Below are 21,656 nucleotides of genomic sequence, written 5' to 3'. Positions count from 1 at the left end.
GCGAACACGAAGGAAAAGCTGAAGCGGAAAGCGCTGCAACGGAGCGACCCACAGGCGGGCAGCCGCACCGGGTTCCGCTCCGCGATCCGGCCCGCGGCCCGCCCCCGGAGGCGCCGACCACGCCGCGCTGACGCCGGGGGCCGCGCCCGCCTCGCCGCGCCGCCGCAGCCCGGCGCGTACCAAGCCGGCGACACGCGGGGGGGGCCGCGGCGAGGCCTGGAGTGGCGGCACGCACCACCGCCGCGAGGCGGAGGGGAGGCGGCCGCGTCCTCCCGTCGCGCTGAGGCGGGCGAGGCGGGAAGCGCGCTGCGCCACACCCCTGTTTGCGCGGCGCTCTTGGTGCCGCCCGCCCGCAGCCCACGTGAGCGCTTTCCCGGCGCTCCCTGCGCTCGGCCCCCGCCGCAGCTTCCCCCCGCGCCAGCTCCGCGGCCCGGCCCCGCGCTCGCTCTCCGCCGCCGGCCGTTCTCCGCTCATCTCCGCTCGGCTCCGCCGCGGGGCCCTCCTTTCCTCTCCCTAGCCGCCCGCTAATCGCCGTTCCCGGCCGGCGGCCGCCAGAGCGGGCGGGTAAAGGGCTCCCGGCGGCGGACCCGGCGGCCAGGATGTCCGGAGGGGACTCGGCGGCGGCGGCGGCCACGGCCTCCCCGCAGCCGCTGCCGTTCTCCCTGCCGAAGCCCCCTCCCCTCATGCAGCTGACGCCGGGGGACGCCGTCCGTCCCGTCGCTTCGGCCGCCGACCAATCGCCGAAGGGCACCCGGCTGGCGGGGCGCCCCGATTGGCCGGCCGGCAAGCCGGTCAGCCTGCTGGCCCCGCTGCTCCCGCCCCGCGGGGAGCCCGAGCCGCTGATGCCCTTCGGCCCCTCGTCGCGGCAGCCACTCAGAGGGCGCCTTCTTGGCAGGTGCGGCGGGGGCAGCTTGCTCAGCCCCTCCATGCGGCCCGGCGCCGTGGACCGCAGCTCTCTTATGGTGAGTGCGGGGGGAGGGCAGGGCGCGGTTCCGCCCCGGGAGGCGGCGCGGCTCTGCAGGACTCGGGGCGCTGCGGGGCGGGAAACCTTCGTGTAGTGCTGAGGGGGGGGAGCCTGCAGGTCGTGGGTGTCCGACTTTAATGGTTCTGTGATACTTGTTTTTTTATTCTTCCTGTAAATATCCGTTCTGGAGCGGTCGTTTGTTTAGGGACTGTTTTCCTGTTAGCAATGGTAGGGCATTTACATGCATACAGAAATACAGAGCTAAGGCTTGTAGGTTTTCAGAGTAAAATCCCTCCCAGCATCTGTCCCATTACTACAGCTGGTGCCAATGGCTGGAATGGAGTCGTAGAGCATCCTGATTCAGAAAGGTCATCGAGGCCAGCTCCTGGCTCCGTGCACAGCCACCCAAACACAAGGCTTTTGCTGCACTTTGGTATATGTACACGTACATATATATCTCAGACGTTTCCCTATCAGCCCCATGTTTGAGGGGAAAGAAGGTAGCAATGCTCATATTTGATGTAACTTGATGTGTTTTGGTCACAAGGAGAAAGATGTTGCTCGTCCCGCAGGGTGACTTGCATTGACCAGAGCTGTGTGGACGTGCATGCAGAAACTCTTAAGTTCAGTGTGTTTTTCTGTGACAAGCCATAAGATAAATGATTATCAGAGTTTTGTTTCCTGTTTGCATGTTGATTTTGAAAATTTAAATGCCCTTGTTAGTTCTCAAACTCTGACGGGGGATGTGGGAGACTGAATGCTAATTGTCGTTACCTTGCTTGCTGCCAGACAGGATTGAGCTAAAAGCCAAAGTGAAGTAAATAACTTCCAGCTCAGCGTTGAGCATCCCTTTGTTATCAGTGCTTTTTGAGGGACGTGGGGGTTGTTGGCTTCATGCTCACTTCTTGTTTGTTGCTGTCTTTCAGATGGGACACCCGGGGATGCCGCATTACCCGCCCATGGGGATGCACCCTATGGGTCAGAGGCCACCAAACATGCCCCCAGTTCCACATGGCATGATGCCTCAGATGATGCCCCCAATGGGAGGACCACCAATGGGGCAGGTGAGCCATTTTTATGATTTTTTTTCTCTTCTTTCTTCCCATAATGATGTCAGGTCATCCAGTGTAGGTAAGTTGCATCCAGTAGCTTGAGCAAATGAGGTTAATAATTCAGGGTGTTCTGTGCCACTGTTCCTATGTGTGCAGAAAATGCTGAAACTCTTCGTGTTGTGACAGGTAATTGATGCACTTTGTTTAGAGCTTTGGTTGTAAATAGATGTAGGTATTGGTCTTTTTTTATTATTTTTTAATAAAAAGCTTATTGCTAGATTTTTTTTTTAGATTTTGAAGCAGTAAAAATGTCATCTTAATACATACTGGAATCAGAAAGCTTTGGTTCTTCTCAGATGTTGAAATAAGAGAGCTTCTTGTTTTTCTAATTCTTGGCTGTTATGTGCATGCAGATGAAGACTATAAGGAGATGCAGGGAAGAATTAATTAAGACTTGAGATTTGCAGAATTCCCTCTTAAAACCTAGACAGTGAATTGTAGCTGTGTACTATACTGTTGTTGCTAACATATTATGCAGTTTGAAAAAGAAACTCGGCCATTCAGATCAACACCAGTGAAAGTAAGCTGACAGGTAGAGTAGCCAGGATCAGAGCTGTGCTTTTTGCACGTTTAAAACTTTATTCTCGATAATGAAAAAGCCTTTGTGCTTTCTGATTAATTTTTGAACTTCTGAAGGAAGCAGTTCTCTTTCTGTTTGTTAGAAATGCTTCAGTACTACTGCTTGTCATAGCAGCTTGCCTTAGGAAAAACCTAGGTTATCAACTAGGGTGATCAACTAGATGATAGAGAAGATTAGGCTGGTGAGAGACTGACGTGAGCGAGTAATGCTCTGAGAAGAGCCTTCAGGGTCGTGCAGGCAACTCCTTGCTTGTTTTCCTTTGCAGTACCTTGGGTGGAGCCTGTGGATGGGGCTTCTTGTTTTGCTCGTATGTAGAAGCATGAGAGGAATCTTCAGCGTGGTTTTGCAGCCTGTTAGAGTGGCAAAAATAATGCAGTAGTAGATTAGGAGAACTTGACCATTAGTATGGCAGTTAACAGTGTGAATTTTTCTTTGTATTTATTAAACTCAAACAGCAATTCTGTTTTATTCCTCTGCTTAAGAGGTATGTTTGTCTTAACTTCTGTTCCACTATTCTTACTCATTCTGTGAGTATTTCAGTCTACAATATTTTAGTGAGCAATAGAGGTGGAGAACTCAAGAATAGAGTAGAGTAAAAAGCTGCAAGCAAATGGCTTGGAAGGGAGGAGCTCAGTTATTCTATGGCTTTGAGGATGGGACAGGACAGTGACACACTCACACCAAAAGTATGAAAGTGTCAGCTTGCGTTGGCCTTGGATAATAAGCTCTTTCTTCCAGCATCTATCAGAGGTTTATTTGTAAAACTCTGCAGGATGGAACATTCCTATAGCTTGTTCTTCTTCTTTCTGAAGAGAACCACTCTTCAGTGACTGTTTGCACAGGCAATAGCAACAGTAGTATGACCTCCTGTCAGCATCGTGCAGAGGAAGTCCTTATTTTTTCCTTTCCTTTGTTGGGCTGGCATCACACAGAGCCCAAGTAGCATTCAGGGTTTCTGGAGGACCTGGGCTAGGACTTTTAGAAGCTGCAACAATCTCACAGCTCTCTTAGATGGAAGCAGCAGTGGGGCAAGAGTGCTTTCTTCTCCAGCTTGTACAGGAAGGCAAGGAATAGGATGGGCTGCCTTCCAGTCTTTCTTTCCTTCCTCATCCTTGCAAGAAAATGTTATGGAATGAGGGTGGAGCAGTAGCCCTACCCCGTAGCCCTCTCTCTGCACGAGGTGCAAGATGAGGAGAATGGTACCCTGATGCTCCCTGGAGATTGGGGTCACTTGGCCAGCCTGACAAGGACAATAAAGGGAAAGGGACATAACTGAAAGGTTGAAGGGGGTTGACTTCTAGAGGTCTATCTGGGATCAGTGACCAAAAAGTCCTATAGGAAGGGACCTAAATTACATATTTTGTTCCTTTTGTCATTTTCTTTTAATGGCTTAGTAGTTCTTAGAAGCCGTATCAGCAAAAAAGTAATGCTAAGCATGCAAAATATTAAACTTCCAGTACAACTTCTCAGTATATATCACTTCAGTGCATGACTTCTGCATAACCATCCCTCTGAAAGACTGTAAGCAGAAATATCTGAGCAAAGGCAGCTTATCTGGGTAGCAGCTCTGTGGCTTTTTTTTTTGTGTGTGTCTCATCAGACCTCCCAGCAAACTCAGATACAAGTCTAGACTCAAAATTGGTTGTCTGTGATACTGTATTTATCCCCATTGCCAAGTTCACATCATGTATGGCTTCATATTGTATGTCCATATTGAGGGGTTTTGTTCAGATGTTTAAAAAAAAAAAAAGCTCAGAAACATTCTAGGTTTTGATGTTTAAATGGAATAGATCTCTTCATACTGAAGTTCTTTGGAGAAATGCATTCTTTCAGTGTCCCTGTCAGGTGTTTCTTTCAACTTCTTGCAGAGCTAAGAGGAAAGGGAGACAAATTGAAAGCAGCAAAAACTTGGGAGCAGAACTAATCAGAGCTTACCTTTCTGTGTTTAATTAATTCCACGTGGCCTTGGAGTTTTGAGGAGATCTTTACAAACCTTTATTTTTCCTGTTTTAGGAATTTCAGTAACAGCTCATCTAAAGGATTGCACGTAGTATTTATTGTTGCTCTTCTGTAGCTACAGTAGTTGTGTTTGTTATTTCTTCATGCATGACTTTGGAATGTGGGGCTGTGTTATTCCTCATGTAGATTTTGTAGGAATCAGAAGGAAATCAGAGTTCTGCAAGCTTAACTTATGTTGCCAAATTCTTTATAAGCCTGTTTGTTTTGAAATTTAGTATCATTTAATTATTTTAAACCAAAAAGGAACTATCATATTAAATGTCTGAAATATCACAGAATGGCCTGGGTTGCAGAGGACCACAGTGCTCATCCAGTCCCAACCCCCTGCTGTGTGCAGGTCACCAACCAGCAGCCCAGGCTGCCCAGAGCCACATCCAGCCTGGCCTCGAATGCCTGCAGGGATGGGGCATCCACAGCCTCCTTGGGCAACACCATGAGGTGTACTGAAATGCTGTTTAATTGTAGATGCCTGGAATGATGCAGTCAGTCATGCCTGGAATGATGATGTCTCACATGTCCCAAGCTGCTATGCAGCCTACGGTTCCGGTGAGTTTAATTTTACTTTTCCCTATGGTAACATGTCTGTATGTCTGTTGTTTTGGATTAGCATAGGTGTGCCTTTGCTTTTCTTCAACTAGAAATGAGAAAGGTGTTGCTGATGGCAGCAGTAGAGAGGACACTGCTCACACTAAGTGTTGATGCTAGGGAAAGGATGTTAACTGAAGCGTTGGGCCTTCATCAAGTACTGCCTCTTAGTTCTTTGCTGTTCTTTGTTGTTTAATGAGTTGTGTGTTACACTCCTGGTGTAATTTAAGTAAAGTTTAATAACTGCTGAGGTAAATTCATGGCAGCAGGGCTTTGTTGGTTCCTGTGCTCATGTAAGTGTTCACTAATGTGCTGAGTGTTTTAAAAGCTACCAAGCACAGAGAAGTTGGTAATTCTCCTCTGTCCCCATGCTGAAGCTGTTACAGATTCTGATAACTGATGCTTATGGAAAAAAACTCAGATATTTGGAGATATTTGGAGCCAAAAGAAATTGGAAAGGGAAGGAGGGAATCAATGCTAGGCTCAGTCTAATTTATTCTATTTATGTTCTGGTTTTTTTGTTGTTGTTGCTGTTTTTACATATTCTGTCAGATTGCTTTTCTGGAACTCAGTCAGGGCTGAATTTTTGTTAAGTAGGTGGACATGTGATGTTCATGAGGCAAAGAAGCATTACAGAGGGCTCCAGCTTTTAATTGCACGTGTAACCCTCATGGCAGAGATAGCAGGAGCTCACTCACACCTTTATGCACGTGTGTGAGACAGAGCGTGTCTGTTACAGCAGCACCCTTGTACCTCTCTGCAGTGGCAAGCACACCACAGCCTGCAAAGCATTTTAAAGCAGAATAAAGTTTTTAGTATTTCTGAGCTTAAAATAACCTGTAGGTGAAAGAAAAAATGCGACTTTTTTGTAACCCTGATGACTTGCCTTGTAAAATTCCAACTTCTGAGTTAGAGTGTTGGCTGTCTCTTGGACAGTGCCATCTCCAAGTCTCAAATGTAATCTGAAGATCACAGAGGCCAGCAGGATTATTATATTTGTGTCTTTGTTCCATAGGAGTGTGATGGTCTTTCACCCACTGCTGTGCAGGTTGACTCTGCTTCGTGATCTATGTGAGCAGTCATTTCCAGGCAGCTGATTAGAAGCAGTGTGATTTATTTTGCACTTGCCCTTGTTGGGATAAGCACTGTATGTACTGATGAAGTTACAGGTGCAGTCAGTACTTAAATATCTGTCCTTTGTTTCCACAGCCAGGGGTGAACAGCATGGATGCACAAGTAGGTAAGTAGAAGTTCTTTGTTACTGTTTCAGAGCATTTCCCAAAGTTAGGTCAAGTCTTGAAAAAATATACACATTTCTCTGTAAAACATCATTTATCTTCGTTGTTTCTTATAAAAACATTTAATATTTTCATTGAAATCTTTTTGCATTCTTATATGAAAAAATAAAGCAACCAAACTTTTCTTTTTATTGTTTCAATTAGGTGTGACACCTCCTGGAACTCAGGTAAGTGAACACCAAAATTGTGGACGTCTCTGAGTGTGGTGTTGTGCAAACATTGCTTTGCAGATGTAAAATAAAACCTTGTCTTTCTGTTTTTTGTTCTTGATACGAAGCTTGCTGCTCTGTCTGTGACTTAAGATTTCATTAATTATCAATCTGAAATTAACGTTAAAACTAATAGCTCCTGCTGCTTTTCTTCTGCTCTGTCAAGTACAGATGGGTGCCATGATTGTTTTTGTGACCGCAGCATTTTCATTTAAAGGGATTGAGCTGGAGCTAAAGCTTATTTACATCCATTTTTTAACGGTGAAATTATTTATTTCTGGTTTTCCAAGTAGACGTGGCAGCTCCACGTGACCTTCTTTAGGTATTTTTGACCTACCTGAACAGCATGTGAATTACAGCCTAGGTACTTTACAGCTGCCTCTTTTCAACTTAATGTCTTTGCAAGGGACTGTAGAAGAGTGAAAGTCGTTCCTTTTTCTTAATCCCTAAATCCCCTCTGTGTATCACTGAGCAGTTTATAAGCAGATTTTTATCTTTCTTATGTTGGGGTAACTTTTTACACCTTCCATACTGATGAATGTTTTGCTTTGGCAGTTCCAGTGCACATGGTAGAAATCTGTCTGCAGTTGTCGTGCTGTTCCTTAACACAGGTGTGCTTTGCAAATGACGTTTACTGAAGGCAGTGCTGACTCAAATTTGTTTAGCTGTTGTTTTGCTGCCTTTCCGTCGCTGCTGAATGATTTAGTGTATTTAATATGCACACTGAAATGAAAAACAAATAGTAACCAGAATGTCTTTTCAGAGCTCTGTTTTGTTTCACCCTCAGACAACACATCCCGTGGTTTGTGCAGCTCAGCAAACAGCCACGACCAACAGTTCGGGCAGTGAGGAGCACTCTAAACAGGTTTATCTGCTTTCCATTTGTACTGAATTTGTTTTAGTGGCTTCCAGTAGCATCTTGGTCAGCATTCATCATTAATGTTCTGTTTAACTTTCCTAGAAATCGACGTGGACGGAACACAAATCACCTGATGGAAGAACCTATTACTACAACACTGAAACAAAGCAGTCCACGTGGGAGAAGCCAGATGATCTTAAAACACCTGCTGAGGTAACGATTCAGACAGACTGTTGTGTGACTTTGTGTGAAGGCACAGTTCACTGCCATGGCTACCACCTGGCATAGCTGTGCCAATGGATTTTTATCAGTGGGAGCAAATCCCTATAAATGTTTTTTTTGCAACTTTTCTAATTTTACCACCCTCCTTACATTGGTGCAACTTGAAGCTGCAAACTAAACAAAATTTAAGCATTTTTTCCTCAATTCTAAAGTAAATTTCCCCTATTGAAAGGATGGCACGTACCTCAGTGATGTGTTTGTGTCACTAGAGTATCAAGGGTCAGTGAACACAGTGAACGTGATCCCATGTGTTCGTTGGTCCTTAAATTATCACTTGGCTTGGAAGTATTACAGGCTCACTTCTAGCAACCTCTTTAGTTTTAAAATATTACTGTAAGTTTGATTTTTTTTTTTATTTTTTTTTTGTCCATTAGCAATTGCTGTCTAAGTGCCCCTGGAAAGAGTACAAATCTGATTCTGGAAAGCCATACTACTATAACTCCCAAACTAAGGAATCACGCTGGGCAAAACCCAAAGAACTCGAAGATCTGGAAGGTAATGTCTGTGACAGGGATGAGCAGAGGGGATGGCAGAGGACTGCTGTGCTGTTGCAAAACTTTGTTATCTTTGTAAGCATAGGAGGTACAGATCTGTTAAGCATTAGTCATGCAAGTTAGAATGAAGCCTGAGATACCTGTGGAGCTCTCGGTTCTGTGTTTTCTACCTCACCTCCTTTATACCCTTCATTTTTCCCTGCTTATGTGGCAGCAGCAGCAGCAGCTCCTCCTCGTGTCCATAAATGGGAACTGAATTTGTATGTAACAGCTTATTCAGGGCTGGGTGAATACTCTGTCATTACATCAGGCAGTGCTTCAGCTCTTCATTTCAGACCCACTGCAGACCCATTTTGCCTTACTTAGCAGTCAGTCCTTTGGAAACCTATAGAAACTTTTAGTAGAATTTATGTTCAGGTTGGTGAGGGAGGGCAGGAATTAAAGGGCCACTATAGCAACCCACATCCACTTGGGAAATCAGGATAAAAGGTGCTGGATTTCTGTAATAACTCTGTAGCTCATAACTGAGTAAGAATTATTGACACTTTGTTGTGGTTTCTTGGAAGAATTTGAGAAACAGTGATATGCTTTGTAATGAAAACAGAGTTTGTCTACTGAGAGGCAGAATTGTGTGTAAGACTTTGCTTAAGTGTTATTTGCTTATGTTTTTTGAAATTATTTTGAGCAGCTGTGAATGCAATTGGTAGGTACTCTTGTATTGCTCTTTCCTGTTGTAAAGAAAATGGCCCTTTTTTCTGGCCTTCCAAGCATAATGTGCTCTTGTTCTTCACTTTTAGCACAGTTTGTTTGGTGTTGTGAGGGAAATAAGATCTTGACAAAAAAGAAAAACGACAAAATCAGCTGAGTATGAAATGAGTACAAAAAGGTCTGCATAGAATAAGCATCAGTGACTGTTAGAATAAAAAAGAAAGATGCATTCCAGTAAGCCTGACTTTATCTGTTCTTTAAACTAGTCTGTTGGAGTTGAAATAATTATTTTAAATGGAGAAATGTACCTTTAATCTTTACTCAGTGGGATTTCTACAGTTTGTTTTAGATGGTATTTTTCGCAGTTTTTAAAGGGGAATAGGAACAGAATATTTAAAGCCAAATTGTGCCTACAGCAACTTTTTACAATGCACAAAACAATTTTTTGCTAAAGCTGTATTTTAATTGTTGTTTTTCCTTTTCTCTTCTAGCACTGATCAAAGCTGAAGAAAACAGGTGTGTTTTCACTTTGATACTACTGTTGTGTTTTATATTAGGCTGTCTGTTACTTTTTTAAGAGTAGACTCTTGTCTTTGAATCCTAAAACATGGCCCTTGCAGATTTTCATTCCAAATAGTACCTTAATATATAGAAATTCTTTATCACAGAATGGCCTGCAGAGGAGCACAGTGCTCATCCAGTCCCAACCCCTTGCTGTGTGCAGGTCACCAACCAGCAGCCCAGGCTGCCCAGAGCCACATCCAGCCTGGCCTTGAGTGCCTGCAGGGATGGGGCATCCACAGCCTCCTTGGGCAACCTGTTCCAGTGCCTCACCATCCTCTGGCTCAAAAACTTCCTCCTAAGATCCAACCTAAACCTCCCCTGTTTCCCATTCCCATTGTCCTATCACCATCCATCCTCACAAACAGCCGTTCCCCCTCCTGTTTATCCGCTCCCTCCAAGCACTGAAGGCCACAATGAGGTCTCCCCTCAGCCTTCTCTTCTCCAAGCTAAACAAGCCCAGTTCCCTCAACCTTTCCTCATAGGAGAGCTGCTCCTGCCCTCTCATCTCAGTGAATCCTATGTTCTAGCTTTCTTTTGAAGTGAAATGACTGGTCGACATAGATAAGCAGGTTCAGTAAAGCATTTCCTATTTCAGAGCTCTTCTGAGGTATGCCTTTAGTAACAGCTCCTAAACATCACTAATGTCCTTCAGCTACAGCCTTCCCTAAGCCGTTACCTCTTCCTGGGCTTGAATGTGATTGTTCCTATTTTTCATACCTGCAGCACCAAGACTGAAGAATCTGCTTCAGCAACTTCTGCTGCAGCCGATGCAGCCAACACAGCCTCCTCAGCCACGGCTGCTGCTGAGGCAGCCACAGCTGGTGCTGCCAGCACTGCTGCAGCCTCCGAAACAGAAAGCACTGCTGCCTCTGCTGTGGTAGAAAACGAGAGTGCCGCTGCAGCCACAGCTGAGGATCAGGGGCAGCAAGCAAGTTCAGCACCTGCAGCACAGGAGCAGAGTGCAGAAAGTGCTGCTAACGCAGCCGATGACTCCAAGCAGGACGGTTCAGCAGAGTAAGTCCTGTTGTGTGGGATTCAGCTCTCCTGCAGTTTGTTATTTCTGTGCAGATTTGGTTCACCTCTCATTCCAGCTGTCTGGTCTGCTTTGACAGCTAGTTAGTGAAACGTAAACATCAATCTCAATGAATATGAGGAAGGAGCATTAAACCTGTTTTTAGAAAAATGAATGCCTTCCTCTTACCAGCCTTCACCTAAAGCTGCTAGAGAACTGTCTGTGGTTCAAACACTTCATAAATTTTCCATAGTGCTCTGGGGTAACGTTATATGTTTACCTTGAATGGCTCTTTGGTGGTTCTAACTTAGGAAAAAAATGCTTAAATACTAAAATCATTAATTTTTATTGATAGTGCTTCAAAGAAGGAGGGCGATGATGCGCAGCCAGTTAAAAAAACCTACACCTGGAATACAAAAGAAGAAGCAAAACAGGCATTTAAAGAACTCCTAAAAGAAAAGGTATTTCAGTCAGCTTTCTGCTTTGTAGCTACCAAAGCTGCATTTACCAGGAATGGCTCGAGATCTGTTGTTGTTAAGAGTTGTTCACACTGAGGGAAGAGGATTTAGATACTAGACAAGAAATCTGAGACAAGAAGAATGCTGTGAAACCAGCATAGATGGCTTAAGCCTTTATCAGAAACATTTTGAGTGAGGAGCAAGGTGTCTGATTTTCATCAGAGCTCTCAGTTGTTTTTCTTTCCTACCTTTTACATGACACATCATAACCAGTGTAATGTAAACTAACCACTGCAATGTGTAACCACTGCAGTGTGTAACCATTTGGTGCTTCTCCAGACTTCAGTCTGGAGCAGTGAGTAATTTGATGGGCACCTTCACTAGGGGCTTCAGAGACAGGTTAGAGATCCATATAGAAGGATGGCAAACTGAAGTTTGGGATGCAGCATTCCCATAAGATGGTCTGTTTTAGAGATAATTTCTTTGTGAAGTCCATTTCATAGAGATCATCTCTTTTTTTGTGAAGTCAATTTCAAAACAAAGAATGTATTCCTAACCCCAGAAGTGTAGTGCATTTCTCTTTCACTGTTGGATGTTGATGCTACATGTGATCAGTAATGATGTAATGTCTTGACAGCGAGTTCCATCCAATGCTTCTTGGGAGCAAGCCATGAAGATGATCATTAATGATCCTAGATACAGGTACTGCCTGGTTCTTTACTCATAATACATCTCTGTAAATGAGGGCTGGACTGGACTGGTGTCACTTATGTGAAGTACAACTCCTAGCATTAATTCCTGATATGGGAAGGATGTGGCAGTTGCCAGTTTTTGATATGGTTTGCTTAGGAACAAAGACACACTTGATCACGATGGAGATAAATACTTTCTAGGTTATTTTGAAATGGGTGCCTGCCATAAACATTCACAGAAAAGTGGCCTGTATCCACTGTGAAAGTAGTATTGCAATGTGAAATGGGTGAATACAACCTGATAGTAACCCTGAGGGACAGGCAGGACTGTGACTGGTCGCCTAGATCACATTTAATTTTGTCTCAAAGATTTGGGTTACTCAAATCTGTTTCGTGCTTTGGGTCTTCGGTTTTGATTTTTAAATGTAATTACCTTTCCTGTAATTCGTGTTTTCTTTTTGATACAAAGTGCTTTGGCAAAGCTGAGTGAAAAAAAGCAAGCCTTTAATGCTTACAAAGTTCAAACAGAAAAAGAAGAAAAAGAAGAAGCGAGATCAAAATACAAAGAAGCTAAAGAGTCCTTCCAACGTTTTCTGGAAAACCATGAGAAGATGACATCCACAACACGATACAAGTAAGGGCATCCTGAAATCAACTTCTGCTCTTTATGAACTCGACAAGTTTGTCCTTAAATCTTTCCAGTTTGCTCCTGGCAATGCTTACCTTGGCCTGTAACTAAAATATTTATAGGAAGGCACACGTGCTCAGTTTGAAAGAATGTAAGTAAAATTCAGGTTGGATATTTATTTGTATATCGAAGAGAGAAAGCTGTCACCCAGGCTGCCCATGACAGAAATTAGGGAGATGTTGCACAAAAGAATTACTGCTTATGAAGCAGTTGATTAACGTGATTGCAAGCCAGGGGGGCATTTAAAATCAGTCATCACCAATAAATTATTGTATGCTTTTTCTTTGTTTTGTACAGAAAAGCTGAACAAATGTTTGGGGAGATGGAGGTCTGGAATGCAATATCTGAGCGTGATCGCCTGGAGATTTATGAAGATGTTTTGTTTTTTCTCTCTAAGAAAGAAAAGGTAATTTTCTTTCAGAGCTGTTCTTTTCACTTGCAAGTAAATTGATCAATTCCACTGGGTACAGAAATATTGCAAGCAGTGCAGTTCGGTGCATTGCTCAGGGACAGTTAAAATGCAGGCAAAGGGAAGGAATTTGTAGCCTAGACATTTGAGAACCAGGTGTGAGCATTGCTGCATTTTCTTTGCAGGAACAAGCCAAACAGTTACGGAAGAGGAACTGGGAAGCTCTGAAGAACATCCTTGATAACATGGCTAATGTCACTTACTGCACTACTTGGTCAGAGGCTCAGCAGTACTTGATGGACAACCCTACGTTTGCAGAAGATGAGGAACTTCAGAGTATGTAAAAAGTCCATACGTTTATTGGGAATGAGGGAATGGATTTGTGAGGATTCCTTGTTAAGGTTTGCTCTTCCACAGTCAGGAGTGGCTGTGACAGCCAGTGAGCAGCAGGAATAGAGAGATCTGGTGTCTTACTTTTGGGGGAGCTGAGTCAGCTTCAGAAAGCATTATTGATGTACTCTCAGTGATAAAACAAGGGGTTCCTTTTCCCTGGAGATCCAGCTACCTTGGTATCCAGGTTACCCCCTGAAATTTGAAGAATTATTTGGCAGCATAACCAGTGTGGCAGATAGTTAGGCTTCCTTCTGCTAGACTGAGGTCCTGCTGTGTTTGTTTACTTAAAAGTAACCATTATTCTAGAGTGAGAAAGTAGGCTTTTTCATTCTGACCTGATTTTCTTATAACTGGGTTGATCCTGTGTTTTAAGAGCAGCATATGCATTTGTACAGCCACAGAAGTATTTGACAGAGGCTCTGTGTTCTGACTTCTTCCTCATGTTTGTAAGATACCTGGGGGTAGTAGAAGGGAGATTGTTTTTCTCGTCAAGACTTCTGTGCTCTGTACTGACAGTGAGAATTTGGGCAGGTTGGAGGAGAAGTGCGTTGGTTTTGTTGTTGTTGGGTTATATGACAGACCTGTGCAGCAAATATTTCAGTGGTCAGTGAATCTTCCCTCACTCCATCAGTAATAAATTTGGCAGCAGTTAGATATCTCTTAAGAAACATTGTAGAGTTGGTGTCACTACTTAACACTTACTCTGTTGTTACCTGTTGCTAGATATGGATAAGGAGGATGCGCTGATCTGCTTTGAGGAACACATCAGGGCACTGGAAAAAGAGGAGGAAGAAGAAAAACAGAAAAGTTTACTGAGAGAAAGAAGGCGGCAGCGGAAAAACAGAGAATCTTTTCAGGTTGGTGGACCTGCTGTTTGTCTTAGACATGTCAAATGATTACACAGTCTGTGCTTTCTATTTCTTGGGGATAAGCTGATGAGTAGTTTATGTATTTTACAGATATTTTTAGATGAGCTGCACGAGCACGGCCAGTTACATTCAATGTCCTCTTGGATGGAGCTGTACCCAACCATAAGCTCTGACATCAGATTCACTAGCATGCTTGGTCAGCCTGGTAAGAATATTTCCAACCCTGTAAAAAGTAAGGCCTAAAGCTCTCAGGTGTGGGCAGTGTGAAGCAGGGTTGTTTGTATGTTGTTTTAAAATTAAAAATAATTAAAAAAAACGCAGCTCTTTTATTAGAGCTAGCTTTTGACTTATCTAGTTTCTTCATCAGGATCAACAGCACTTGATCTCTTCAAGTTCTATGTTGAAGACTTAAAAGCACGTTATCATGATGAAAAGAAGATCATAAAAGATATCTTAAAGGTGAGAGGGGAAATTGCCCCGTTTTGCTGTTTTTCTTCCCTTTCTTTTGGAAGATATGCCATGAATACAGTGGGAAGTCCCATGCAGTGCTATTAGTGTGACAATTCCTGACTCACCCCCTTGCCAAGAAAGTAAATCTGTTTGTTTGTTTATTTACAGGATAAAGGATTTGTAGTTGAAGTGAACACTTCTTTCGAAGACTTTGTTACAGTCATCAGTTCAACTAAGAGAGCCACCACTTTAGATGCAGGAAATATCAAGCTGGCTTTCAATAGTGTAAGTATGAATAATAAGAATACAATATGAAATCCCTGTAAAACAAAAGTGTTCCCTGCACTGTTACAACTATTTCTATTGGAGAAACACCGCTCTGTGCTTTGAAGTCTTGGGCAGTGATAAATAGAAAACTCCAAAGATGAATGTCGTTGGGCTTTCCAAAGATTGCATGAAACTGAAATTAATCTTCTGTTTCAATATTATTCAAATGGTCTCACAACTTCAATGTCATGCAGCTGCTGGAAAAGGCAGAAGCCCGTGAAAGAGAAAGGGAAAAAGAAGAAGCTCGCAAAATGAAGCGGAAAGAGTCTGCCTTCAAGAGTATGCTGAAACAGGCTACTCCTCCCATCGAGCTGGATGCTGTCTGGGAAGATGTATGTATTGCTGCTTTCTTATGGAAGTCATTCCAATTGTACTCAACTGGCTGCTACATGCCAACAACTAAGCCTAGATTCTCTCTGCTGGTGGTTTCTGTCTGTACAACACAGACCCATAGGAATGAGTCACCTCTTCAGCAGACATCAGAATTGGAGTTGAAAAATTGAATTCTATCAATACCTCTGTTTGGTTTATTTTTAAGTGAATGGTTTAAGAGGAGATAAAAGCACTCTGTCTAGTTAAAAGTCTTACTTTGTTCTGGTAAGATTAAAACCTTTCCTGTCAAAGCGCACTTCGTGGTAGACAGTGTGCTTTTACTGAGCTTGTGAGGCATATGCAGAAAAACAAGCAATTCTGCATGCATGTGTATCCATTTGTGCAGTTGTATTAAAGATCCCGCTGGTGGTAAAGCTGACAAGAAACAATCTGAGCCTTTAACAGCACCGTGGCTTTCCCAGCTGGTGCAGTTATGTCATCTTTAAACTTCAGAATGTCTGCGTTTCATGTCGGTACTTCATTGCTATTTCTCAGATCAGAGACAGATTTGTGAAGGAACCAGCATTTGAAGATATCACTCTAGAGTCTGAAAGGAAAAGAATATTCAAAGATTTCATACATATACTCGAGGTAATTCTTATTTTATCTTTTCCTGAGGAGAGAATATATGGTATACAATACTTAGTTGATTGGTTCTTATATTATACAGACAGGGATGTTCTGCATTACCAAAAAGTATGGATATTAAAACCTCGTCTTGGAAAAAAAGGCAGAGAAGAAATGTGTTAGAATTATTTGATCCGTGGTGGTGTTCTGATGTGCACCGCGAGGATTTTCAAAAGTTAACATCAGAATTCCCTGATTTATTGTAGAGTTGTGGGACATTCACACTTTGTCTGTTTGATTTTTGACCGTGAGCGATTTATTGGTGGTGGGTGGGAGGGTTATAATGTAGTTTCACAGTTTCACCCTTAACTTCTGGATCAGCCACGTTAAAGAGTTGATTTGCAGAAATCTTGGCACGTCAGTCTTGTTCAGAAAGGTGTTATCTTTTATAGGTAACGAGATATAATGTTAGTTTGTGTCGCTCACTGCAGTTTGTACATGTTAAAATGGTTTGATTTCAGAATTTCAAATGTTGCAAAGCAAGGTTTGCACTCTATCCTCGGCCAACCTGAGCAATCACTTCAAATAGGAAGCACTGAAGCAAGGATATGGGAAACAGAAGCTGTGTGCATCCATGCCTGAAGCTGTCTGTTCCCTTGCTACTAAAAGCTTGTAATAACTTTCACTGGCACTGCTATTAGTAATACTGGTTTTTAATCACTGCTAGCTACAGGTGCCTTGTGGTTGATGAGCTGTCACTGGTTTCACGGTGTGCCCTGCAGACTAACATTTGTCTTTTCATGTTGTACTCCAGCACGAGTGTCAGCATCACCATTCAAAGAACAAGAAGCATTCTAAGAAATCCAAAAAGCACCACAGGAAGAGGTCTCGCTCTCGCTCGGTAAGGGGCTTCACGGTGCCTTAACACCTGCTCCTGTCACTATGGAGGTGTTGCTGTCCTCTTGCTAACCACATCTTGTATCTCAAGGGCTCAGAGACTGAGGATGATGATAGCCATTCAAAGAAGAAAAGGCAGCGTTCAGAATCTAGATCTGCTTCTGAGCGTTCTTCCAGTGCAGAATCTGGTATGAGACTTTTGTTTCTTTGCTTTAAAATGACTGTTACTGATTTATTGCTGGGTAATTGTCATAGAATCATAGAGTGGCTTGGGTTGGAAGAGACCTCAAGCATCATGAAGCTCCAACCCCCCTGCTGCAGGCAGGGCTGCCAACCTTCACATTTAATACTAGATCAGTATTAAATGATAACTAAATTATAATTTTACTGATTTCCCTCCTTTTGTTTGCAGAGAGGAGTTACAAGAAATCAAAAAAACACAAGAAAAAGAGCAAGAAAAGAAGACATAAGTCTGTAAGTACAGCTCACTTTTTTGAGTTGGCTTAAGGCTCAGTGTGACACCTCATGGTCAGCCACAGTAATCCTGTGTGTTAAACACTGGCAGTTACCAGCTGGCTTTATAGCAAGCAGTTCTCTGGATCAGACCTTGTTATGTGTAGCTTAAAACCATTTAGAACAGTAACATGGGGGGGTTTAAACTGCAACTACAGAAGCAAATATGAAGGACTGCAGTATCCTGCTAGTGGCTGCTTGTCATCGCAGCGTGTCTTGGAGTTACTTCTGTTGTGGAGTGCTGGATAGAATCCCAGCATCTTTTCCTTTCCCCTCATGCTGAGCATCAATCCTTTCGTCTGCCTGAGTAGCAGGATTGAGTTAGCAGCTCTGACATCAAATGAGCAGCAGCATCAATAGAACCTAAAGAGTAGAAAGAGAGCTTTCATCCTCTGTGTACAACATTTGAGGCCAAAATGTATTTTTGGTGTCAGGTAAAGGAGGAAATTGGTATCTCTGAACTCAGGTTGCTGCAGAACTTTTCAAAACAATGTTTCTGCAGTATCTGAGCAGTTGGCTGTGCCCTTCAGTGGACAGCATTCACGAAGGGGCAGCATTCACAAAGAGGAGATGGATAGCAGTGTTAGACATGGAGTGATGTGTCAGTGCCAAAGGACTGCAGCACAGACAGGGTCACATCAACTTAGCTGGGATGAAATGCAGAATGAAAACAGCCACAGCACCTGAGCCCTCAGTGCAGCAGAAGTCCAGGAGCATGAGAGCATTCAGATGTGGCAAAGCAGCCACATTAACAGATGAACACTTAGCAGACTTCACCCTTTACAAAGCTGTTATGGAAGGAGTGGCACGTGGGTACAGAAGGGATTTATTGCATGGATCCAGCATGCCCTGTCTTTGCATGCACTAAAAATGGTGAACGTTTTTTAGGACTCTCTCCTTCTGAAATAACTTCAGTAATGTTTTTCTGCATTACTTATTTCTGCCCTGGTTACTAGGAGGTGTTAAACTCAAAGCCACTTCCAGCAGTTTCTTTCTAAAGTGGCCTATCTTAGAATGAAATCAGACATTTCTGAGCTGTATTTTGTAAACCATTATACCTAATACATTTAATAATGATATTTAATATTTTCCCTTTATTACAAAGGATTCACCAGAATCTGATATTGAACGAGAAAAAGACAAAAAAGAAAGAGAGAGAGAAAGTGAAAAGGATAGAGCTAGACAAAGATCTGAATCAAAACATAAATCTCCGACTAAAAAACGACCTGGAAAAGATTCTGTAAGCTTTCTTATTTCCTTTTTATGTGATGCCTTTGGGCTTTGTATATCAGTGGGATGCTAGAGTATGCAAACTCTATAGCTTCATAAAGAGTTTACTTCAAGTAAGATGTTAAAGCTTTATTCATGTTCCAATTCCATATATAAGAAAGAACCAGATGTTCAAGCAGAGCCAAATCATGCAGATTCTATGCCCTCACTTAGCATTTGTTACTGATGGATTTATTATTTGGCCCAATACTACTTGTTGCTGGTTGAGGTATGGTGTGAATGAGGCTGCCTGTTTGATAGATGGTACTGAAGCTTAGCCTGCAGTGTGGCAGAGTACTCTCTATGATCAAACTGCTTGTCTTTTTTCCATCCGATTGGCCAGATTGATCTCAAAGGAGAGGAGCAGGACAGCTGGTTAAACACTGAGGTGATTGTGCAGCATTCTGTAATTTGAGTACTCTCATCACTGCTGTGGTAGTGCTGGGCTGCTGCTGGTCTCATACTGGAAGAAAATCTTAATTCTTGCACGTTTTGAGCTGGAAAGTCACATAGAAGCGTAGCTGTGCCCGTGGTCTGACTCTTCGCTGTGATGGTTCTGTGTACTGTTTGTTTTGGAAGGGTTAGAGCAGCGTTTCAAAGATGTGTGTGAATGGGAATCAGTGAGTGGAACGGCACTGTCTTTGGGTGCGATGAGGGGCGGTGCTCTGCCTCACCCGGCTCAGCTGCGCTGCGCTGATGGTGCTGCCCTTCCCTGTACGATTCACCTTGGAGAGGTGGGAGGCAGACGGCTGCTTTTTGCTGCGCCTTCTGAACGTAATCCGCTTTGGCCGGCCCAGATCCCTGCTGAATGCAGACATCTGCCAGGAGCAGGAGCTGAGCTGTGGTTGTGAACGCAGGCACAGGAGGAGCTCAGCCCTTCCCCTTGCAGTGCCTCGCTCTGAGCGCTGCCCTGTGCGCTCTGGGAGGTGACATCAGAAACACCAAGCCTGAACGTATTGCGTTAAAAATACCTGTAGAAAAGTCCCGCTGGAAAACGTAGCACCCATCTGTGTCTTCCTGCGGGCAGCACTGCAGAGGCGTGCACTGCACAGAGCAGGGTGTGGGGGCACACAGCAGGGCTGCAGCCGGGAGCTGGGCAGCCTGGCTGAGGCTCTCACCACCCCTTCTCTCCCTGCAGGGCAACTGGGACACCTCGGGCAGCGAGCTGAGCGAAGGGGAGTTGGAAAAGCAGAGGCGGACTCTTTTGGAACAACTGGATGAAGATCAATGAGAACGTTATTTATACCAAATATGTTTACATTGTGGCATAATAAAAGAAACCAATGTTTAATTCAGGATGTGGGTTCTGATATCCTGAGTTCCATTGTTGAAATTACGGTGGGTTTTAATTTTACCACATAAATGCATCCAAGTACTCTTACGAGCCCGGCACCAAACCTACAACAGTGAATGAAATTCTGAGTTAAGCCGAACGTTGGTGGGCAGCACGGGTGCTCTGCTCCCCTGGAGGGAGTCCTGGAAGGGAACAGCGCCACGGAAGACGCCTCGGGTCTCGCTGGACCTCACCTGCAGGCTGAGCAGAGCCTCGGCACCTTTCTAGCAAAGCATCTCTGCGGTGCACTCCTTCCTAGAAAGGCAGTAGCTGTTCTTCCCGGCCGTGCAGGCAGGTAGAGCTTCATTTTTTAGAAAGATTCTTAATATAGTTTCTTGTGGCTTAATTTGTTTTATGAATTTGTTGTTATTTTTGAAAGGGGGAAGGCAATGGGTGTAATGAATCCGTTTCTTGATCTGTACTGCAAAAAAAAAACCTGTCAGCTATTAGAATTGCTCCTTCATGATCCGCGTTCCTACCCAACCCGTTCCAAGCACTTATGTGAAACAGAAGACTGCTGAGGGATTCCTGTCCAGCAATCACTTCCAAGTGAGTTTGTGCGGTAATTAAAAGCAGACGTGGCTGATGGGACTGCACTCAGCCTCCACTGTGGCATCAGCAGAGGGTGCTGCCCTCACAGCCGCCTTCTGTATTCACATAAAGCCGCTACGGAGCAGCTACGGATGTTCTCTCTGTGCTTGTCTTCATTATCAAAATTAAAAATCAAACTGTAAGTTGAGACGTTGCCTTACAAACGTGCTGAAGAATGTACCAGCCCCACACAAACAGCAGCTGCAGCATCCGTGCAGGACGTCAGCGCCAGCCCAGCCCTCCTCGCAGCGCCGTGCTGCCGTGGTACACCTTCTGCAACCTTTGATTGGAATATTTTTGTACATTTCTAGCAATTATTAAACCTTGTCTTCTGCTGTCTGCTGGTATTTATTTCTATTTCAATGCTTTGTACAGTTTTTCCTGTCAATGATTTCTGAATTTAAGCCACCTCTGCTTACAGGAAAATACTCCCACGTCCAGCTTTAGTTTTTGGTTTCAGTTCTGTGTTGCTGAGCAAATGCTCCTCTGGAAAGGTTTACCTTTATTTCCACATTTAACAAAAAGCAAAGTGGGGGTTCCTGTTCTTTGGGTGTAGGGTCTTTTCGTAGGGTTTTTTTTTTTCTACCTTTTAATCAGCTCTGGCACCTTCAAATGAGACAACAACAACCAATGCAGGAGAAGCAGAATTTAATTCAAAGGCTGTGACAAAGCATTTGGGGGGTTTGCTTTGGTTGTTGTCTGTCTGCATTTCTGTCCTGTCCTTTGTCTTTTTTTCACCTGTCCATCCCTCTGTCCTTCTTTTTCTATCTGTCCCTCCATCTTTCTGTCCCTCCATCTTTCTGTCCCTCCATCTTTCTGTCCCTCCTGTCTTTCTGCCATCCAAGGGACAAAAAGATGGAAGACAGATGGACAGAAATGTGGAAGGACAGGTGGATGGCTGGATGTTAAGACAAAAAGAGGAACAAAGGCAGGTGGATGGATGGACAGGGACAGACGGATGAAAAGATGGACAGAAACACAGAAGAATAGAGGGACAGACTGATCAAAAGACAGACTGATGGATGGACAGACAGAAGGATGGATGGGTGGAAAGACTGGAATACATACAGATGGACAGACAGCTGCTGGTAAGTCACCCTCCCCGCTTCTGCTGTATTTTGTTAAACCCTCCTATCATTTAC

General features: G+C 43.9%; 1 protein-coding gene across 6 annotated transcripts; it reads left to right on the top strand.

Moving 5' to 3' along the window:
• Window positions 1-366: 366 nt before the first annotated feature.
• Window positions 367-20,853, top strand: PRPF40A (pre-mRNA processing factor 40A). Of its 6 annotated transcripts, none has more exons than XM_085227986.1 (26): window positions 367-962; window positions 1,891-2,028; window positions 5,141-5,221; window positions 6,470-6,500; window positions 6,703-6,725; window positions 7,555-7,632; window positions 7,729-7,839; window positions 8,283-8,403; window positions 9,602-9,626; window positions 10,398-10,688; window positions 11,042-11,147; window positions 11,782-11,846; window positions 12,306-12,470; window positions 12,822-12,930; window positions 13,119-13,269; window positions 14,050-14,183; window positions 14,286-14,400; window positions 14,551-14,654; window positions 14,814-14,930; window positions 15,167-15,304; window positions 15,840-15,935; window positions 16,726-16,812; window positions 16,900-16,996; window positions 17,221-17,282; window positions 18,427-18,561; window positions 19,729-20,853. In XM_085227986.1, the coding sequence occupies exons 1-26, from the start codon at window positions 600-602 to the stop codon at window positions 19,819-19,821; spliced, it is 3,036 nt and encodes a 1,011-aa protein (XP_085084112.1). In that variant the 5' UTR covers window positions 367-599; the 3' UTR covers window positions 19,822-20,853. The 6 variants fall into 6 exon arrangements, with proteins under 6 accessions (XP_085084112.1, XP_010712274.2, XP_010712273.2 ...); XM_010713972.3 differs by having other exon boundaries at window positions 7,531-7,632; window positions 14,563-14,654; XM_010713971.3 differs by having other exon boundaries at window positions 7,531-7,632.
• Window positions 20,854-21,656: the final 803 nt, after the last annotated feature.

Source organism: Meleagris gallopavo, chromosome 7 (assembly GCF_905368555.1).
Source record: "Meleagris gallopavo chromosome 7, MGAL_WU_HG_1.1, whole genome shotgun sequence".
Classification (NCBI taxonomy): domain Eukaryota; kingdom Metazoa; phylum Chordata; class Aves; order Galliformes; family Phasianidae; genus Meleagris; species Meleagris gallopavo.
This window is presented reverse-complemented; position numbering and strand designations above follow the sequence as displayed.